At 49.0% G+C, this 18845-nt stretch overlaps 1 protein-coding gene across 1 annotated transcript in view; it reads right to left on the bottom strand.

Moving 5' to 3' along the window:
- Positions 1–18845, bottom strand: part of Pcp4 (Purkinje cell protein 4) — a 55000-nt gene that overhangs the window by 24642 nt on the left and 11513 nt on the right. The window contains exon 2 of the mRNA XM_055614934.1: positions 5777–5828. Within this exon, the coding sequence (XP_055470909.1) occupies positions 5777–5828 (52 nt within the window). The remainder of the gene's footprint in view (positions 1–5776; positions 5829–18845) is intronic.

Below are 18845 nucleotides of genomic sequence, written 5' to 3'. Positions count from 1 at the left end.
GAGGGAGGGAAGGAAGGGAAGGAAAGGAAGAAGAAAAGGAAGGAAGGAAGGAAGGAAGGAAGGAAGGAAGGAAGGAAGGAAGGAAGGAGGGAGGGAGGAAGGAAGGAAGGGAGGAAGGAGGGAAGGGGAGAGGAAAGGAGGAATGAACATGGAGGAAGGAGGAGAGTAAAGGATGAGAGGTCAGAGCACTCCTCCACATGGCTAACAGCATGTCAAATATACTCATCCCAATGATGAGAAACATGGACTTTCTCCAAGATGCTCCTTGCCTGTCAGAGTCACTGCACTGCTCAACCCAAAAGGCAAAACAGGTTTTTCAAAAGTCATCCTGCTAACTCAGACTGATGGGAACAAAGCCAGTCAGTACTCATCCCTGAGACAAGCTTCACAGAATCAGCCGCTTGCTCAGCCACACTGCACCCAAGGCGGGCCCACTTGCAGACCCTGATGGTTTAGAGGCTGGCTTAATAAGCAATTCCAATTCCACTCTTCCCTCATCTCGATCAATATTAAAAGCCACCTAAAAGAATCAACAGCACAAAGGACACGTCCCTGAGTTTGAGACGTGTGTGTGATCATTTCAAATAAGAAAAGAAGAAAATGCAACAACAGAGCTTGGGTGGAGACCAGAGCATCTTGACTGTTTGCTCTGAAAGCTTGCTGTGCCTGTGGCATGCCCGGCTGCACTGGCAGCCCAGCGGCTCCTGACTTCTGCAGTGCACAGTTTACTGCAGTAGCAGGGACAGAGGAGGCTCAATGGCCTGGGAGACGTTGTGGAGGGAGGCGCAGCCCCTCTGTAGCCAGGCGCAGTCTGGCTTGTAAGTGACAGGCTTCTGAGGGGAGCTCCAGCCTGTCACTGTCCCTCTCCAAGAAGCTCCATCTCAGCCCTGTCCCAAGATGTGTGTGGAGTTGGCTCCTTGGTGAGAGCCAACCTCCACCCATCTTCCGAATGCATGATGTGCTTTCCTACTCCGAACACCAAAACGCACACTGGGCAGTTTGTGCCTTAGGGAGAGCCCAGCATGGCCACATACAGACTGGGTCACAGATATTCTGTCGCCCTTCTAGAAATCACGCCTCTTCTTCCTGCCCTCCATGCCAGCCTTCTTAGACACAAACGCAACATGACCTGGGCAGCACCTTCCCCCTGAGCATGGAAATGAGCCCTCTGTCACCTCCTCCCGCCCACACCACATGCTTGTACAAATCAAATGGTGATGGGTTAAGCAGCTCCTAGGAGCAATCAGCTCATGGCAGTTTGTGGGTCTTATGACCTGTCATGCACCAAGAAGAGAGGAAAGAGTTGATGGCCAGCAGGTGGTGAGAGCCAAGGGAGGGAGACGGCAAAGGGCAGTGGGCACTGGGTGCATATTTGAATTTTGTTTCTTAATTGAACCCTTAATTTAACGGCAGGGTGTGTGTCGGCATGTGAGTTAAGGTAGGTCTTCCCACATGCTTGATAACAGAAAAATTAGCAAAGTACTCTCCTGAGCGCCAACGGGTGGACTCCCTCAAAAGGAAGGGTAATGACTTGAGTTCCTATGATCTGGATCTTATTTAAAGGGTAGAGGGCAGAACCTGATAGGGCACTTCCTTCATTGTTGGCAACCATGCAGTCATGAAGAATCTCACCTCTGCCTGCGCACCCTCACAGCTAGGGGAAAGCTCTCAGCAACAGCTCCACCCCAAACAAGAGACACTACTACAGAGCACAGGCCTGGGGTTTGCTGCACTACTCACTCTCATGGAAAAAAGAAAAAAAAGAAAACCCTTGAGGGTGACAGCCAAGAGCGGCATGGCTGTGCCTGTCAGCACAGAGAGCTGCTCCTGACCTGGAGGACTCTCAGATCAGGTGGGTTTCTCTGCCTTTTGTTCTCAAAGCTGTGCCTTTAGAAACAATGCCTCACAGCTCCGTAAGTCAGGAGAATTCTGTCCCAATTGTGGAAACTCAATTTAGCTCGGCAAGCAGCACAGCCTTTCAGAAGGGTCATTACTCATGAATCTCTCCTTCGGATGGGAGGTCTCCCGCAGCTGCTCCTCTGCCGTCCAGCTACTTCCTCTGTCAATACAGAAACTTAACCCGAGTCTCTCTAAGTGACTGACTGCAGGTTACACATCAAACACCCCGAAGCGAGATATTCTGCTGTGAGAACAAACAGGTGACTAGTGATGAGCCGTGTGCATTCAGACAGCATCTGTATTTATGAGCATGTGTGGATTTAATTCTGCTCTCTAGACTGCAAAGGTCTGTTGCTGGGGCCATGAACTATTGTTTCACTGAAATGGAAAATTACGTCAGGAGCAGAGCTTCCCAGGGCCCAGTCAGCAGACAGCTTGTCCGTAGAGCCATGGCCATTTCTGATCACCTGCATTCTAACGCCCTGCTCCAGGGATGGCTCCACTGGAAAAGCGTTCACTGTGCCAGCGTGAGGGGGACTGAGGTCAGTCCCCGGGACCCATGTGAAGTATGAGGCTCGCTGGCACAGTCTTGTATACAGAGCCCCAGGGAGAGGGAAAGGCAGGAAGCTGCCGCCAGGGTCAGAGAGAGACTCTCAATACAATAATAATAACACGAGGAGCACTTCCTCCACACACGCACACATATGCAGGTGCAGGTGCACACACAGAGGAAACCGCAGCCACCGCCATGGGAGCTGAGGCGGCCCGACGGTTAACAGCACTTCCAGAGGGCCTGAGTTCAAGTCCCCGCACCCACATCAGGAGGATCACAAATTCTGCAACTCCAGCTCCAGGAGATCTGTGGCCTCAGCCTCTGCAGGCACCAGTGCTCCTGTGCTCAGCCCCTAACACACACACACACACACACACACACACACATACACACACACACACACACACACAGACATACATACGCGCACACACACACACACACATACACACACACACACACAGACAGACACACACACACACACACACACACACACATACACACGAGCAAGCATGAGATAATTAAAAATAATTAATTAAAATCTGCTCCTGTACAGAGTCTGGACGTGTGGGGGGAGGAGCATGGGTTTCCCTGGGCTGATACCTCAGGAAAGTGAGGAGGGTTTGGGGGGGGGGGGGGGTCCAGACAGTAAGAAATGCACAGGTGTCGTATTTCCTGTCAGAAGGTGTAAGGATGGCAGCTACGGGACTCCCAGCAGGCTGGTGCCTCGCCAGCATCCATCTAGCAGAGCTGCAGTTCCCCTCTTTGTTGCCTGTGTTTTGTGATGACGCGGTGTCAAGACCCACAGATCACTTCCAGAGTTGTCATGTCTTACACGTCATCATCAGCTGAACCCATCCTTCGAATAATAGCGTGCTGCCCGTACACGCAGCAGAGCGGGAAGTCCTGCTGTCCAGGACCACTGAGAAGCTCTCCCAGGCTTTCTCCGTCTCTGCCGCGGCTTCTGTCCTCAGGGTCCTGGCTCCTCCACACGTGTAGGCAGCTTCATTTGATACTAACAGGAAGCGTGCACTAGCACGCTAGACCGCTAGGCCTCCCTTGATAATTGCTCTGACGGGGTAAAATAACTTGAGTTTTAATGCGATTTAATGTTAAGCTAAAATAGAAATTCCAAGACCCAGGAACTTGAGAATAAGAAATTAAGTAACTTTGATTCTTTAGGGAAGTGTGAGCATTTAGTCTTTCTGGGCTATTGGTAGCCTTTGTCTTTGCTTATTTTTAGAGATAAAAGCCTCCAAACAGCTCACTAATATAACAATGTAGCACACACAAGTGGATATAAGCAGTTTTTCCTCACAGTAAAGGTACACCTTGTTTATAACAATTTGGATTTAAACAGTGCTATTATCTTATAATTATCAAATAATTTCTAATTTTTTGCCACTTAGAAACAATTTTTTTTTATGTCTAGGCTTATATAATGAAAAGCCTTATTCACAGCATCTTGAATTTTCTCATTTGATTAATTTTTATACCTCCAAAAGAAGCTCGCTCCATGTCCACTGATGCGAACCAACTTTTAACTGGCAGAAATTCCAGCTTTTGAGTGACAGAAAGGTACATTCTCCTAAGAGCCAATCACATCTGTGAGTACACAGCCCAGGGCCTTCCAGCAATCCCTGAAAACCAGTGAGCATCAGCGTGAGCACAGGAGACCTGGTACTCATGCGTCCATCACCATGCCTCCTCCTCAGGCTCCCGGCTGCTCAGGCTCCCAGGGTTCACGCTGGAACAGAAGGCTCAGAGTGTGGACTGGGGACACGCTCATAAAAGATATTATAAAAGATGTAGTTGGACCATAAAGCATTTTATTCCCTTTTTAAAACCCTGTTCTCTCTCAGGTACATGGTGGAATTTTCCAGAAGCTGCACATCACGGGATATTGCAACAGACTGAATGCAGAGGCAGACAGGAAACCCAGCTGGTCTCTGTCAGCCTGACAGTAGCAGGATATAAAACACCAGCTCTCTCTGCACTAAGTACGTCTGATGCTTTGAAAATAGGAGGCTTTTATAGATAAACATCTCTTGAGATAAGATGTAGAATGTTTACTACTATTTAGTGACAAGCTAACATGCCAGAGGTTTGTGGGGTCTTCTTCCACAAGAACTTATACAGAGAACTTATATAGCAACTTAGGGGCTCTGGGGTCTTTGGACTGTAAGAACCATGGTCCTAAGGCTGTGAGAGGGCTATAACTGTACAGAAACTTCGTTGACAGGTGGCTATAACTGTACAGCCAGGAAATCAGTGAGAGCCTCAGTGAGGGGTGGCCTTCCTCATTTACAGCTCCAACCCTCCTCCTCCCTTCTAAATTCCACTTGCTCCCTCCTCTGCCTTCTGACCTCCTTGACAGTGGCCCGAATGCTTCCCAGTCCTGCACAGGAGACAGAAATGTTCTGGGCATGCTTAAGGTCAAGAAAGGCCCAGTGTCCTTCTCATGGCCGCTCCGATAAGCTCATTGTCTACCTCACAGCTCCGACCTTGACCCGGACAGCACACAGGGGTGTGTTCTCCGCTGCAGTCCTGTTTGTTACCCACACTCGGATTGGAAGACACCAGCACCACTTCCAGGCGGCGGCAATGGGGGCTTTCCGCAAAAGGGGACCACACTTTATAATTCAGAACATTTAAGAGCATGCAGAGCATGTCACCCTCAGAGCAACACTGCCATGCTCAGCACCTGTGGGTCAAGGGCCTTGCTCTTACCCAGAGTCCTCTGCCCCAACCCACATCTTCCATGCCGGTCTTTAGCATCCATAAAAATACGAAGCTTATCCCTAAAGATGGTGGTGGGGCCTGGAGAGATGGAGGCACACATTCGCTGTGGTGTTATCTGGGGTGACTCTCAGCAGTAGAAGCGAGACCCCTGCCTCAGCACCGCCTCTGAGGCCAGCACTGGGCTCTGAACCCCACTTCCCACTCTCCTTCCCGGAGCTGAGAGGTTCACAGCTTTCAGAGCACTCATCGCATTTGATCTCAGCCTCACAACCCAAGTGGCTTCTCGCCAACCCTAATGAAGAAAGCAGAGAACTACATTTGCATTGTAATTAACAGTTGCCCAAAATGGGAGCCCTCATCTGGGAGGAAACTGCTCTTAGACTCATTTAGCCTGTTCAGTGTTTCTTTGCAAAGCTGGACCACAGGGTTCACTGCGAGTTGCTAAAAGCCACTCTAAAACGGAGCATGGGCATAAATAGCAAGTCGAGTTGGGTAGAAGGCCCGGAAGGCATGGTTCACAGTCAAGCACACCAGGAGGATGGAGGTGGGGGAGGGGAGGCAGCAGGACCTTTCCTGCCATCTTACCATTATCTCCCGACGTCTTGTCTTTCCCGTTGGTTGCTCCAGCACTTTGTCTCTAAAAATGTTTAAGAAAAGAAAAACAAATGATCAGATCATTCAGGACTACTTTTGCCTTTTCTGTTAATTCAAAGATCTCTCGTATCACACTAAGTGCAGGCTACCATAGCTTAGAGAGTTAAAGCACAGTGGTGGTGAGACCACCACACCCTGACTCCCAGCAAGGGCCTGCTGAAGCCCCGCCACCACCTTCCGCAGTGTCGGGGGCTGGCTGAACAGGGCTCAGGAGTCTCGAAAGGTCAGGGTTGCTGATGGAGTACTACCTCATCCAAAGAGTGGAAACGAAGCCAAGGCTCCGCCAACCTCGGGCTGCTGGGGCTGGCCTCAGCACTCTGTTCTCAGGCCGGGCACAGGGCGCGCAAACGTTAACTTCAGGGGATCTTGGGTTGATTGCTCTGCCCATTGCTGATCCACTTCAGTCACTGTCTATGATGAGCTGCTTTTTAATATACTCTTCATTCCTTGAAGGTTTTATGCAGGTTTATAGTGCATTTTTTGGTCATTTCTAATCAGATTCAGTATGAAGAAATAACTTTTAAGGTTAGATTTTCTTCAGTCTGGGAGATCCCTGAGAGACCTCAGGATATATGTGAAGTGTAACACATGTAAACAAAAAGCGTGTCTCTTCAACGTTTACCATGGCCTGTGCAGTTTTCTGAGCCATGGAGGAAGATACATCTGTCAACCCAAGTGTTTGGCAATTGTCAGAGTCATCTATGATCAGAATTGACAATTATCACAAGCATCAATCTAAAAAGACAGAAAGAGATTACAATGACTCTAATTCCAGGATAAGGAAATGGGCCCATAGGAAGCAGGTGTCCAAGGTCACAGAGCCAATGAGTCCCAGGAACCCGGGCTCCTCATCCAGAGAATGGCGCCCTGTGGAAATTATCACTGTGGCATAGCCACAGGAAAGGGGCCTTGGAAAGACAGACAGCCTTCAGAAAGGACAAAGGACAGCCACCACAAGTGCCCCTAAGAAATGATGGTAGCCTCAGGGTCCCAGGTTCCATCTACAAGGCTCCTGGGAGAGGAGGGAATCCATGCCCTTCACGGCTCAACATTGTCATGAGGAATTTCCAGGTTGTTAGCCAATGATGACTCACAGAATATGGATCACCAGGTTCTATCCGTGTAAACAAACTGAGTCAGTGATAAATATGGATGCCAGTATACTTAAATACTCTCGGAATGCTCACTTCCCCGAGCAAATGATAATCTGAGAGAGTGCAGCAAAGGGCCGCCCCTCCAGGGGCGGCCAGTGTCCTCACCCTACATCCGCATCATGCTGAAAGCAAACATCCACCAGTCAGAGGCTCTGTACTCCACACAGTGAGGCCAGCACCTCCTGGAAGGAACAGGGGAGTGCAGGGTAATAGGAAAGATTGCAAAAATGCTGGCCCCTTCTTCATATTTAATTTGGAACTTTGCGTTTCCACAGTGTGAGACTGGCCAGTGTTTGATCCCCGGCCAGACATCAACTGCCTCTGCCATGGCATCTGTCCCCACACCTGTAACATAACCAGCTTGATGTAAACCAGATACCACGTCCCTTGCCTGGGGCAGGTGTACGGCTACCCATGGCCATCTCTTCTCATCTATCCTTAATTTGATGCCACCTCTGGTCCTCTGTCATACAAAGATAGTAAATGTGACTTCTGGTGGAAATGAACTACCCAAATTAGGGATGCAGCAATTGCCCTGGGGATGACCAAGCCCACTATCTAAGCCCTTCCTTGAATAATTCATTCATGGACGAAGATAACAGAGAAACTGCAGAATGAAAAGTGATATTTTTCAGGGGAGAATAAATACAATGAAGTGGAATACAAATGCAAAATGGGTGCAAGCCAGCCTCGGCTCATCTTAAAATGCCTCATATCCTAATACCTTCTAGGTACCACAAAGGCTACCTGGCTCCATAGTAGATCACTGTAGAAACCTGTGAGATGTACACAGGAAAGAAAAGGAGCCATTCTTTGAGGATTTCTAAGATAAGGTTTTGTGTCAGCTCTTGTGTGATGGAGGCAAATGGAGCTGATAGATGCTCTCAGTGATGCCCTCTCAGATCAGAAAGCGATCCTGACAGAAAAAAGTATGTCATTGAAAGTATCCTGTTTAAAGGACTTGTTGACGTTTTCAAAGGAAGGCTGAGTGCAGAGGAAAGTGCTCAGAGCTTCTATATCCCTGGAGTCTGGTCCTCACACAGGTTTACTTTACTGTCCTACTGTATGAGGTGGCAGGTGTCACTGAACTAAGGGGAAAAGGGTCCAGGCCAGGCTGTCAGGACACCACCAACTCTGAACTCTGGCGCTGTCTCTAGTGAGGTACGAGTTCTCAGCAGCTTCGTCAGCCTCACTTTACCCATTGCATCCTAAGACACAGAGCAGAGCTCCGCACAAGGCCACAAATCTGAGGGGTGCCAAGCCGGGATTCCAATCAAAGACCAGGCTCTCAGGTCCTGCTTTTGGCCACCATGCAGGAGTGTGTCGCATCTTCTCTCCTGAGCCACCACCACAGCTAGGGAGACCAAGGAAGGGAATTCATGTCTTACAGCTAATGTGACCTCATTAGCACCCACAGGGTGGAAGTATCAAGAACACTGGGATGATAGGAAGAAGTAGCCAGACTAGTAACACAGGGCTGAATAGCAGGAGAGCTGTGAGAATATTCTCAATTTTATATATAGCACAAGTACCAGAGTTAAACTATGCTGAAATAAATGACTGTGTGGCCAGAAGAGTGGATAGATTGGTCAATTAATAGGTAGATTAATGGATAGGTGGGTAGATGGACTGATGAAGGATGGCTGGATCAATGGATCAATGGGTAGGTAATCAATGAATGGGTGGATAGATGGATGGACAGATGGCAGACAGATAAGTGGATGGGCAGGTAGGTGAGTGAATGGATGAGCAGACAACACTCCTACAGGAGAACAAAGTAAATTTTTTATTTTTCATCAAGAGATAGAAGCTCCTACCTTTGGGAAGAAGGCTGCCTTTTCATTCCATCACCACTCTATCCCAAGACAAGAGAAGAGCTGGCCCTTCTCTCTACCTCTCCCAGCTCTTCCTGTGACACTATCATCCTGAGACTACACTTGCCCACTGAACAAAGTGTTAAGAATATATTCTACTATAATTACATCAAGTGCTAGAGGAAACAAACACAGTGAACAGACAAACCCTGGGTTAAGATTTAGGAATTTTGAGCTCTTTTCTAGGAAATCAGAACTAGTTCAATGGTATCATCCATGTATGCCACCACTGTGATACAGCTCAGACGTCCACATAACTTATGTTAGCATATGCAGAAAGCGAGAAAGGTCACTCTAGGCAAATATGCCTAGCTACAATTTACTGCCTCGGTTGCCAAATTACCACAAAGTCAGATATTAAAAATATACTTTCAGGATAGTCCAGGAACCCAAACACTAGTATATCTGAGAGCTCTAGGACATGTCCTTCCACAAGCAGAAATCTATCAGCAGAAACCTAACTGTGAGTTTTCAGGTGGCTCCAGGGAATTAGTCAAAAGCTGTAGGCACCAACAAGGGAGAGGATGAGGCATAAGGCTTTGCTTATTGTCTCTTCTGAAGGTGGATGGTGCCTTGGCTGCCAACACTCAGCCCCCATTTCTATCACAGCACTGTGGGACTTGATCATTCTACTCCCAGGAGAAGCTGTTGGGCCTGGCCGTCTGCTCTTTATCAAGCTACGGGGCCAGGTGTTCTCCTTCAGGTCCTCTGCTGTCCACCTCCTGCCCCATCCCATCTTAACAAGTCCACTTTCATAAAACATGAGTATTTGGGATCCCACAGAGCTTCCTGTGCCCGTGGACAGAGCGCCCTGTTCATAGGGTAAGTGTCTGCGAGAATAGCAGCCTCCTCCTTCTGCCACCTGAAGCCAGCACCCTCCCCCACTACAGAAGCCAGCTGTGCTACCGTCATCATCTAGTGACAGCCCCTCCTCAAGCACGTTAAAGCCGTGTCCCTGCTGTCACCTCGTCTAGAGTCCCAGGACCCTCTGTGGGAAGGGATGATCGACTCAGCTTTGCTGTTATCATACAAAGAGCCAGGCTATGGGCTCCTTAGACTATATAGAATCAGAGCCGGCAATTTTAATACGGACTTAAAATTAGAGTTAAAATTAGAATGTACTAAATACCCACATAACTTCAAAAGCATGACATGAAAACCCCCTTTTGCTCAGCCCCAGGGTGGGAGTGGGATGTATCTAAGAATTTGGTTAGGAAATAGGACAGAGAGGCCTGGACAGAACCACTGCTCTAGGTTGGCCATCTGTAGATGCTTCCCAAGCAACTCGGAAATGAAGTTTTCCTTCCCCACTAATGCTCACCGATAAAAATAGAACATGTAAGAATTTAATGAAGCCTCAATTAAAAGGAGCCTAAACAGCAATTGAGAGTATCAAAGAGGCCTGTACTCTAAAAGTCTCTTTTCATAATTTAATATATTCCAAGTATCCATTAGAAGGCAAGAAAAGTGTCTAAAGACACAACCTCTGAAGCAATTTTTCTGGACAGTCTCATTGCACCAAGATCTATGGGCAAACGCGCATCTGTGCATGACTGTCTTCGTTTGGGCTTCCCAGAAAGCAGAACCTGGGCAAACACTGTTTGTGTTTTAACTTTTAGCAGAGATGAGACTGATATTGAAGGAACGTGTGGGAGGCAGTGGACAGAGGCACCTGCTGTCAGGGTGCTTCAGAAGGCAGCCATGGTCAGGTGCTGGTGACCTTCAAGAGATATGCAGACTGAGTGTGAGGATGAGGGGCAGGGGTGGCATCACCCAGCACTGAGTCTCTCACTGAGTCAAGATTCCCCACCGAGCCCCAATTCCCAACACCTGGGGGCTGTAGAGTCTCACCTGCCATGGGCCTGGGCTCATGGTGAAGCCCCGAGTGGCAGGGAGGTGGAGACAGAGGAGTTTGGAGTGAGCAGGAAATGCTGAGCCCAAGCCACAGAATGGTGGCCACAGATGCCCTTACAAGCAAGGTCTGCAGTGGCACACGAGAAGCAGGTGACTCAGCACAGAAGCTTAACCGTGTGAACTGTTCCAGCCTAGTGGCAAAACCATGGGTGCTTCACAGTAGCTGTCCCCTGCTTGAACAGATGATATCAACTTCGAGGAAACAGTTGGCCTGGGTTTATTGCCATGGCCTCTGAGCTGATAATGAATACTGACATAGGTCTGCCCACCTCTAAGCCACGACAGGAGCATACTCATTGACAGCAAAGCCCCACACTAAGTAGAAAAGTGCCTGAAACCTCACTAACGCACTCAGAAACCTTCTGATGACATCTTTTGAAAATCCTGACACTGCTTCACTTGGGCAGAATGAACCTGACAACATCTCTGTCACCCTGTTCTCTGAGACCTCTTCTCTAAAACCACCCTCCTTAATAGACCAGCCCCTGAGGTGAGATGAAGAGCCTAGGCTTTACTCGGTGACAAAATGCACAGGCACACCAAGAAATTCAGTAATCAAGACAGGTACTTTAATGCACTGTTTCTTTCTAAACACAGACTAGCAAAGAGTTGCCACAAGAAGAGCCCTGCAAATTTAAGGCTAGAGCTGAGATAATGTCTTTCTGTCCTTCTGTCTCAGGCTTCATGCGGCCAAGCCAACACAAGCCCCCACAATTCCCCAAGGATAAGGTTCAAGAAAGGCAGTAATCCCAACAGTTTAGGAGCTTATTCCACCTGCGGTTGCTCTGGGAGCCATAGCTCAGCGTAAGAACCAATACTGTTGCCTCCTGAGTTTTGTTACGTGGTGTCTAGACTCCGGAAGTCGCCGTCCATCTGCTGCCCTGTTGCCGGTGCCTGCAGCATCAGTATTCCATTTGCATGACACACAAGAGGCCGAATTAGCAAAAGCAGTGTCGTCATTCATGCTAATGTGCAACCTGAGACACAAGGCTCCCTTGGAAAGTCACCTGAGTGTGCACAGACCCACTTCCAGCATGGCAAGCACATCCTAGAGGAATGATTGGTTCAGTACTGGAAGTCTGAAGAACATGAAACATGACGTGATTCCCACTAGTCAGACCTCAGCAGGCAGAGCTGGGAGGGCTACACAGTGAGGCAGAGGCGATCTGGAGCTGCATGAAACCTTGCCTCAGAAAGGAGAGAGCAGGAGGTAGAAGGGCAAGGTAGCATTAGGCCTGCCAGGCCTGCTGACTGACCCTGAACCCCAGCACCCACATGATGAAAGGGGAGAACCAACTTCTGAAAGTTGTCCTCTGACCTACACAAGTGGACCATCTCTCTCTCTCTCTCTCTCTCTCTCTCTCTCTCTCTCACACACACACACACACACACACACACACACACACACCATGACTAGCTTACAATCTGGAAAGGCCAAAAAGAGATAAGCTCTGGTCTCTGTAGGCCCTGTCTACCAAGCACTTGCAGGGGGTCTACAAAAAAGATAAAAGAAAAAGAAAAGAAAGAAAGAGAGAGAGGAAGGAAGGAAGGAAGGAAGGAAGGAAGGAAGGAAGGAAGGGAGGGAGGGAGGGAGGGAGGGAAAGAGGAAGGGAGAGAGGGAGAAAGGGAGAGAGGGAGAGAGGGAGAGAGGGAGGGAGGAAGGGAGGGAGGGAGGGAGGGAGGGAAAGAAGAACCATCCATGCCACTGTCCCCATGGCTTGGACGCTCTTGCTAGCCAGGCCACTTTGTACCACCACTTCACTGTGATTTTTCCCTGTGGTCCTGTCTGCCTTAAGGTTCCAGGGCCTTGCCAATCACACTTCTGACAGCTTTGGGGTGTCTAGCTCATCTGCAGTGGCAGCAGCTTCATGAGCCATCCCTCTGATGAGTCATAAATGAGGGAGAAGCTCAAATCTGCATGCATTATGGCAGGCTGCACTCTGAGGCAACAGAGCTTTGGCTACTGCAGCCTCTGCAGAGTCAAAACCCCACACAGGAAAAAAATCAAACGAGAAGCCTCCCCAGTTACTGCAGCAAGCCCTTCTAAGAGTCTCTTCCCTGCTCACTTTTGATCACCGTGTTTATGAGAAAACAGAAAGGCATGTTTCTGCCGTATTACACTTCATGATTTATTGATGACGGATCAGGAGGCTCTCAGATGTTCAGGGTCTAAAGGGCCTGGGAAGCAAAGCCTGCAGCGACTGAGCTGAGAACCAAGGCGATGACAGCTGGGCCAGCCGGGTCGCTGATGAGCACATGGGGCCGATTCGATCATTAGTCAGTGGCTCCTTGGGAACATCAAAACATGTCATTAAAGGGACCTTTCTGATCAAAGCCCCCTGGGTCTGTGTGAAGAGCAGGAGCGACTTTTATGCCCACATTTTATGAGAAGAGAATAGCTTTAATTTCTTGCTGCTGATATTTTTAAGTCATAATTCCTCTAGTAACATTCCAAAAATTGAGCATTAAGAGTTCTGCTAATTTAATCCCTAAAGGAGGAAAAATTAATGTAAAAAAAAAAAAACTTTAGCTGAAAATGGTTTTTAAAAAGTGATGAGGTGTTGAAGGCAAGCATGCTCACCTTTGCCATTCTTTCTCTGTGTCACGATTCTCACTAGGAAACACTCGAAGGTTGAAATTTGCCTGGAACACAGGTTCTATTCCCAACCTTTGTGTAAGGTTCCAGCAAACATTCTTCAAAGAGACCCTTATTTGCAGGTGCTCTTGAGTTATGCAATGAAATTCCTTGTGAACTCTATCTCCTGGTTGTGTAGTTTTAATTAGTACTTTCAGAGCTACACACACTTTAAAAAACTAGTACTTTCCCATACACACACACACATAAAAACTTTCATTCTGACCATCTTCTTTCAGAGAAAACTGTTTTCTACTTGTGAAAGCGGGAATGGCCATGCAGAACCTCCTGGGTTTTGGTTTCAAGGAAGCAAAACTGTCACTTCTAACTCCACTTAGCCCTAGCACGGTGAGGTCCTCGGGCCGTCTCAGGATGACTTTCCGTCTTCTCTTCTGTAGGCACATGCACCATCTGTTTTATAAACATAATGTACGTCATATAGACATAATTTTGTCACAAGTGTACATTGCAATGTAGAAGAGTTAATAGCCTCTGTGTGGAACTCTCTAACTGCACAGACCTAACCATGTGAGGAGTCTGGACCGTGCTGACAAGCTCAGCCCCAAGCTCTCACAACCACACACCATCTCTGTACCAATAAAACCAGTTTTGTTTACTCCATGTAGCTGACAGGGACTCACAGTGATGAGCTGCCGTCTTCACTAGACACAGACGGAAGGCGGGTTCTGGGTGATCCATTACGTGGGGTGAAGTTCCCCTTGTGCTCAGTGCTGTCTACCTCAGAACGGAAGCTCCTTAGTGTGAAGGCCTCACTGGGTAACTAACTGCGTCTATCCAGTGTGGCTGTGCCTTTGTGAGAAAGGACAGTTTGGGCACGGACAGTCATAGACAGAGGATGTCATCCACACACAGCCAAGACCAGTACCAGTCCAAAGGTCCATTCCATGTGGCTTCTCTGGATAGCCCCAGATGCTTACACAGAGCTCTGGAGCAGGGACAGGTGAAGGGGTTTAATGTGAAGGGGAAGCCTCCACCTATGATCCCACTCTTCGAAAGTCTGAGGTAGGAAGAAGGGCTCATGACTAGAAGTAAAGCAAAACCAGTTATTCCGTCAGTAAGAAGCAGAAACCCTTCTTCCCCACCTTTCATGCTGGTTCACAGGGAACCTAGTCATACTTGAAATTCATCGAATTCCCACACTTCCACTATTCCTTTGGTGGGGGAGGGGCGCAGAGATGGTCTTGTATAGCCACAGTTGGCTTCAAACTTTCTTTGTAGTCAAGACTGGCCTTGAACTTCTCATCCTCCTGTCTCTGCTTCCTGAGTTTGCAGATTGTGTAGCACCATGACTGGCTTGTCTCCCACTGGTCCTTGAAAACCACTGAGGCACAGTCTCTTTCATGCAGTTTTACTTTGTGAGGATTGAGTAACCCTCAGTCAACTGAGGCAGCCCAATGATAAATACAGACATGCACAGACAGACAGAGAAACACAGGGAGAGAAAGACATACACACAGAGAGAGGAGCAGAGAAAGACACAGAATCAATAGAAATCCAGAGAAAGAGACAAGAAGCAGAGAGAAAGAAAGGTAAGGAGAGACAGAGACATACACACAGAGGGACAGAGATTCAGGACAGAGACACACAGAGACAGAGGGAGATAGACAGACACAGAGAGGCAGGGAGAGCCACGTGGAGACGGGCAGGGCACACGTTAACTCAATTTTAGTACATACATGAATACAATCGCTCTTTTCTACTGCTCAGCACTACTCTCCTCACTGTGCCCATCTGACAAACTCACACAAAGTATAAACATGCAGAAAGCGCGCCATGTCTGCGGTTCAAGACGTCAGCAGTTTAGGCATCTAAGCACAGGAGGAAACAACTGCCTAAGTTTACTCACTCAAGCACCAAGGTTGTCTGGGCTTCGTTGGGCACCACGATGGAGCACACCTCACCCAGAGGCCACAGGCGACGGGGCAGGACAGGAAGTGCCTCCAAGGACACAAAGGGGCTTTTCAGGAGGCAAGTCACTACCTCGGTGACAGACTGCAGACGTGCCAAAATGCACTGACCACACAGGAAGGTGCTGCTACATGTAAGTTGCCCCTTTGAAGGCCTTAAAGCACACAAACAGCACAGGGGCGCACAGCTGTTAAAACACAGATGAGGTCACAGACAGCCCAGGCATCCCCGACGAGCCACCCCCACAGCTGTGACCCTGCAGGGACAATGAACTTCTCAGGGCCACACAATGGGGGCAAGAAGGCAGCTCTTCTGGTGACTGCGCACACTGTAGGAGCCACTCCCTAGAAAGAGCCTCAGCACATAGAGATGGTAAATGCTGCCGCTTAAAGAAGTGGCGCTGTTTCTTTTCCATTAGACACATCACTATATGTTGGTATATATATATGTATACAAGTATATAAACAAATGTATACACATATTTACCCAGCCACGGGAAGACTAAGAGTGACCATCCACCCCATGCATAGCTGAAAGGTGGTAAGTGTGTTAGCTCAGCAAATGGTTTATCTTGTCAACTTCTTCAAGGAGAATTAAAAAGCATGGAACTCAGCGTGTCCCTACAGCTACTGTGAGAACCCAAAAACTATTTGCGAGCTGCAGCCTCTCCCTTGGGGCAATCATTTAGTTGTTGGTCCCAACAAAGTTTTCCTGAACCCCTAATTCTGCCACAGACATGCTTTGTAATTTTGGGACAAATTACAGATTGCACTTTTTCCTTGGAAGGAACAATGCCGAAAGGAGATGGCCAGAATGTAGTTGAGGGTGGAAAACTTGGAGAACTTAATGGTCCTATCACACGTGTGTTGGACTCACCCAGACTCAGGCCCAAGCAGAGGCTGGATGAAAGCCACATGAACTGTTGGCTTAGTCCACCTTTGGCCCTCCTCGAAACCCCCAAGGTTGTGTAATGTCACACTTTCTGCATTCAAAGAAACTACTCTTCCCACCTATTTCCCCCATTGAATGCCTGCTTTTGAGTCATTCCTTAGATTACCCATGACAAAAGTCACTGGCATGCTTGTCACAACAGCTTCTGTGTGACAAAGAAGACAGAGGCACGGATATCCAGAAGTTTACAAATGTATTGACACAGACGTACAGAAGGCAGTTGACGCCCACACAGCAGAGGACAGAATAGATTGGCTTTCTCTCCCTGCTCCGAGAAGTTACGGCTGACCAGACGGCGGGCAGGAGTAAGAAAGAGCATAGACAGCTGTCAGTGCCAAGACAAATGCAATCACAGGAATGAGGCCCGTCCAGCCGGATCCTCTGAGGATGTTCACCTTGGAAAGGTGACAGGAGGGAAGAGCCCACAGGCAAGCGACTAAGTGAAGGCCAGGCTGTGATCAAGAGGGGCATCAAGGCTGCCTGTCTCTCCTGTACATGTATGACATTGCAAAGACCCAAGGCGGTGAAAACCTACATGGGGTCAACTGAGATCAGAAAAACAAGCCAGGGGGTGGGGGCATCTTTGCTGCCACAGTGACATCAGCATTCCTTCTTCCACCATCCGTCCCATCAAATGTGTGCCCTGGAAAGTGCCGGGCTGGGTGACAAAGAATACCAGAGACTGCTGCATCAGTCACTATTCCTACTCCTCAAGGCGGCTGAGGTGTGAGGAAGCTGGTCACGCTCCCACAGCCGTCAGCATGGAGAGAATGATGGACCCTGGAGCTCAGGTCACTCTCTCCTCTTTACTCAGAGTCCCCGGCCCTTGGGGTGCCATGAGCACCAACAGTCAGGCCCTCCACCTTAGCTAACCTACATGTTCTCTTTCCACAGTGATTCTAAGCATCACTGAATCGAGAGCCAAAATCAGCCATCATAATTCCTGACTGAAAGTGTCCACGCAGCCAGGAGACTCCTTCCCCGCCAGCCCCCGAGTGCCCGCCAACCAGGCTACTGACAGATTCACACCCAGCCCTAACAACCCTCCTGTGGCTAAGACAATCAGGACTGACTGCTCCACTGCACTTCTTCATCGAGTGAGCAAACAGAAGTGTGCCGGAAGAAAGGGCACAGCCAAATCCATTGCTACCCAGGAGAACCATGGAAGGCCAAGCAAGTGGACAATCCCTCTAGGCCTGGCAAACACATTTTCATTTCTCCTATTTCATGTTCAAGGTTCTGTCTTCAGATGCAAATGACTGTGTTTCCCCATGGGCAATCTCGTCAGCCAGGCACGGCCAGGCAAACGGTCATGGGAGGTACAGCACTGAGGTAGCAGTGGACAGATGAAAGCTCTACACGGAAAGCGATTTGGCGGTCCACCTGAGGCTGCTGCTATCAAGCGGGTAATGGAATTGAGCGGACCAGCTTGGAGGTCCAGCCCTTGACCCTTAGCCTTGCCTTAGATGAAGGGCCTGATTGGAGGCACCTCCTAGCACCTATGGATAACTCAGTCCCTTGGCATGCAGCCTGGGAGCCAGCTTTCCCTCCATGGAAACCGATGACGTCACACGAGGTTGGACACGGAGATGTCTGGGATGCTTTGGGAAACAGGACGGGCTAAGCACAGTTCATGAGCTTGTCTAGAACCTGACAGGGAAACGTCTGTGGCAGAGGCTGCGTAGTGCCAGGTGTGCAGGCCTCGGCCTGAGGGAGCAGGGCGCTGGGCTGTGACTCCTGACCTACAGGCTAGTGAACTTCATCACTTCATCATCAACATGAGCATCACTCCTCAGGGCCAAACCTGATCTCCGCTGACCGCCCATGCAGCCCTGTGTGGTGCCAGCTACGCCTCCTCTCGGGAGGGGTGCCAGGCTTCCGAAGCAGGAGACTTTCTTTTTCAGTATTAAAGAAATTGCCAGATTTGTTCCCTACTTAAGTGAAAATAGCTTCACAAAATGCCAGAAGTTTAAGGCTGTATACTTTTGGAAGTATATCCTAGATTACCATCCCAGCTCAAGACATAAAACTCAGAGTAGAGGACAGGCCAGAGGCTGTGGCCGTGGTTCAGCTGGTAAAGTGCTTGTGATAGGAGTGTGAGGCCAGGAGTTGATGTCCTTGCAGATGGAGAAGGCCGGTGCGGCAGTGTATGTAGGGCTGGGGAGAGAGAAAGGATTCCTAGAGCCCTCCCCCCACCCCCAGCCAGCCCTGCCGAGCCAGCGGGCTTCGGGCTCAGTGAGAGACCCTGCCTCAGAGGAAGCACACAGCATCATGCGGATGACACCCAGAACTGTCTTCTGGTCTCCATACACACATGCATACACATGAACGCACACACGTCACGCACAGGCATGCATACACACACATGCACACTCACAGGGACACACATACATGCACGCATACACACACATGCGCATATCACACACACGTCACGCACAGGCACGCATACACACACATGCATACACATGAACAGACACACATCACGCACAGGCACGCATACACACACATGCATACACATGAACACACACACGTCACGCACAGGC

Source organism: Psammomys obesus, unplaced genomic scaffold (genome assembly GCF_907164565.1).
Source record: "Psammomys obesus unplaced genomic scaffold, mPsaObe1.curated_primary_1811, whole genome shotgun sequence".
Lineage (NCBI taxonomy): Eukaryota > Metazoa > Chordata > Mammalia > Rodentia > Muridae > Psammomys > Psammomys obesus.
Note: the sequence above shows the minus strand (reverse complement) of the source record. Positions and strands in the feature narration are given on the sequence as shown.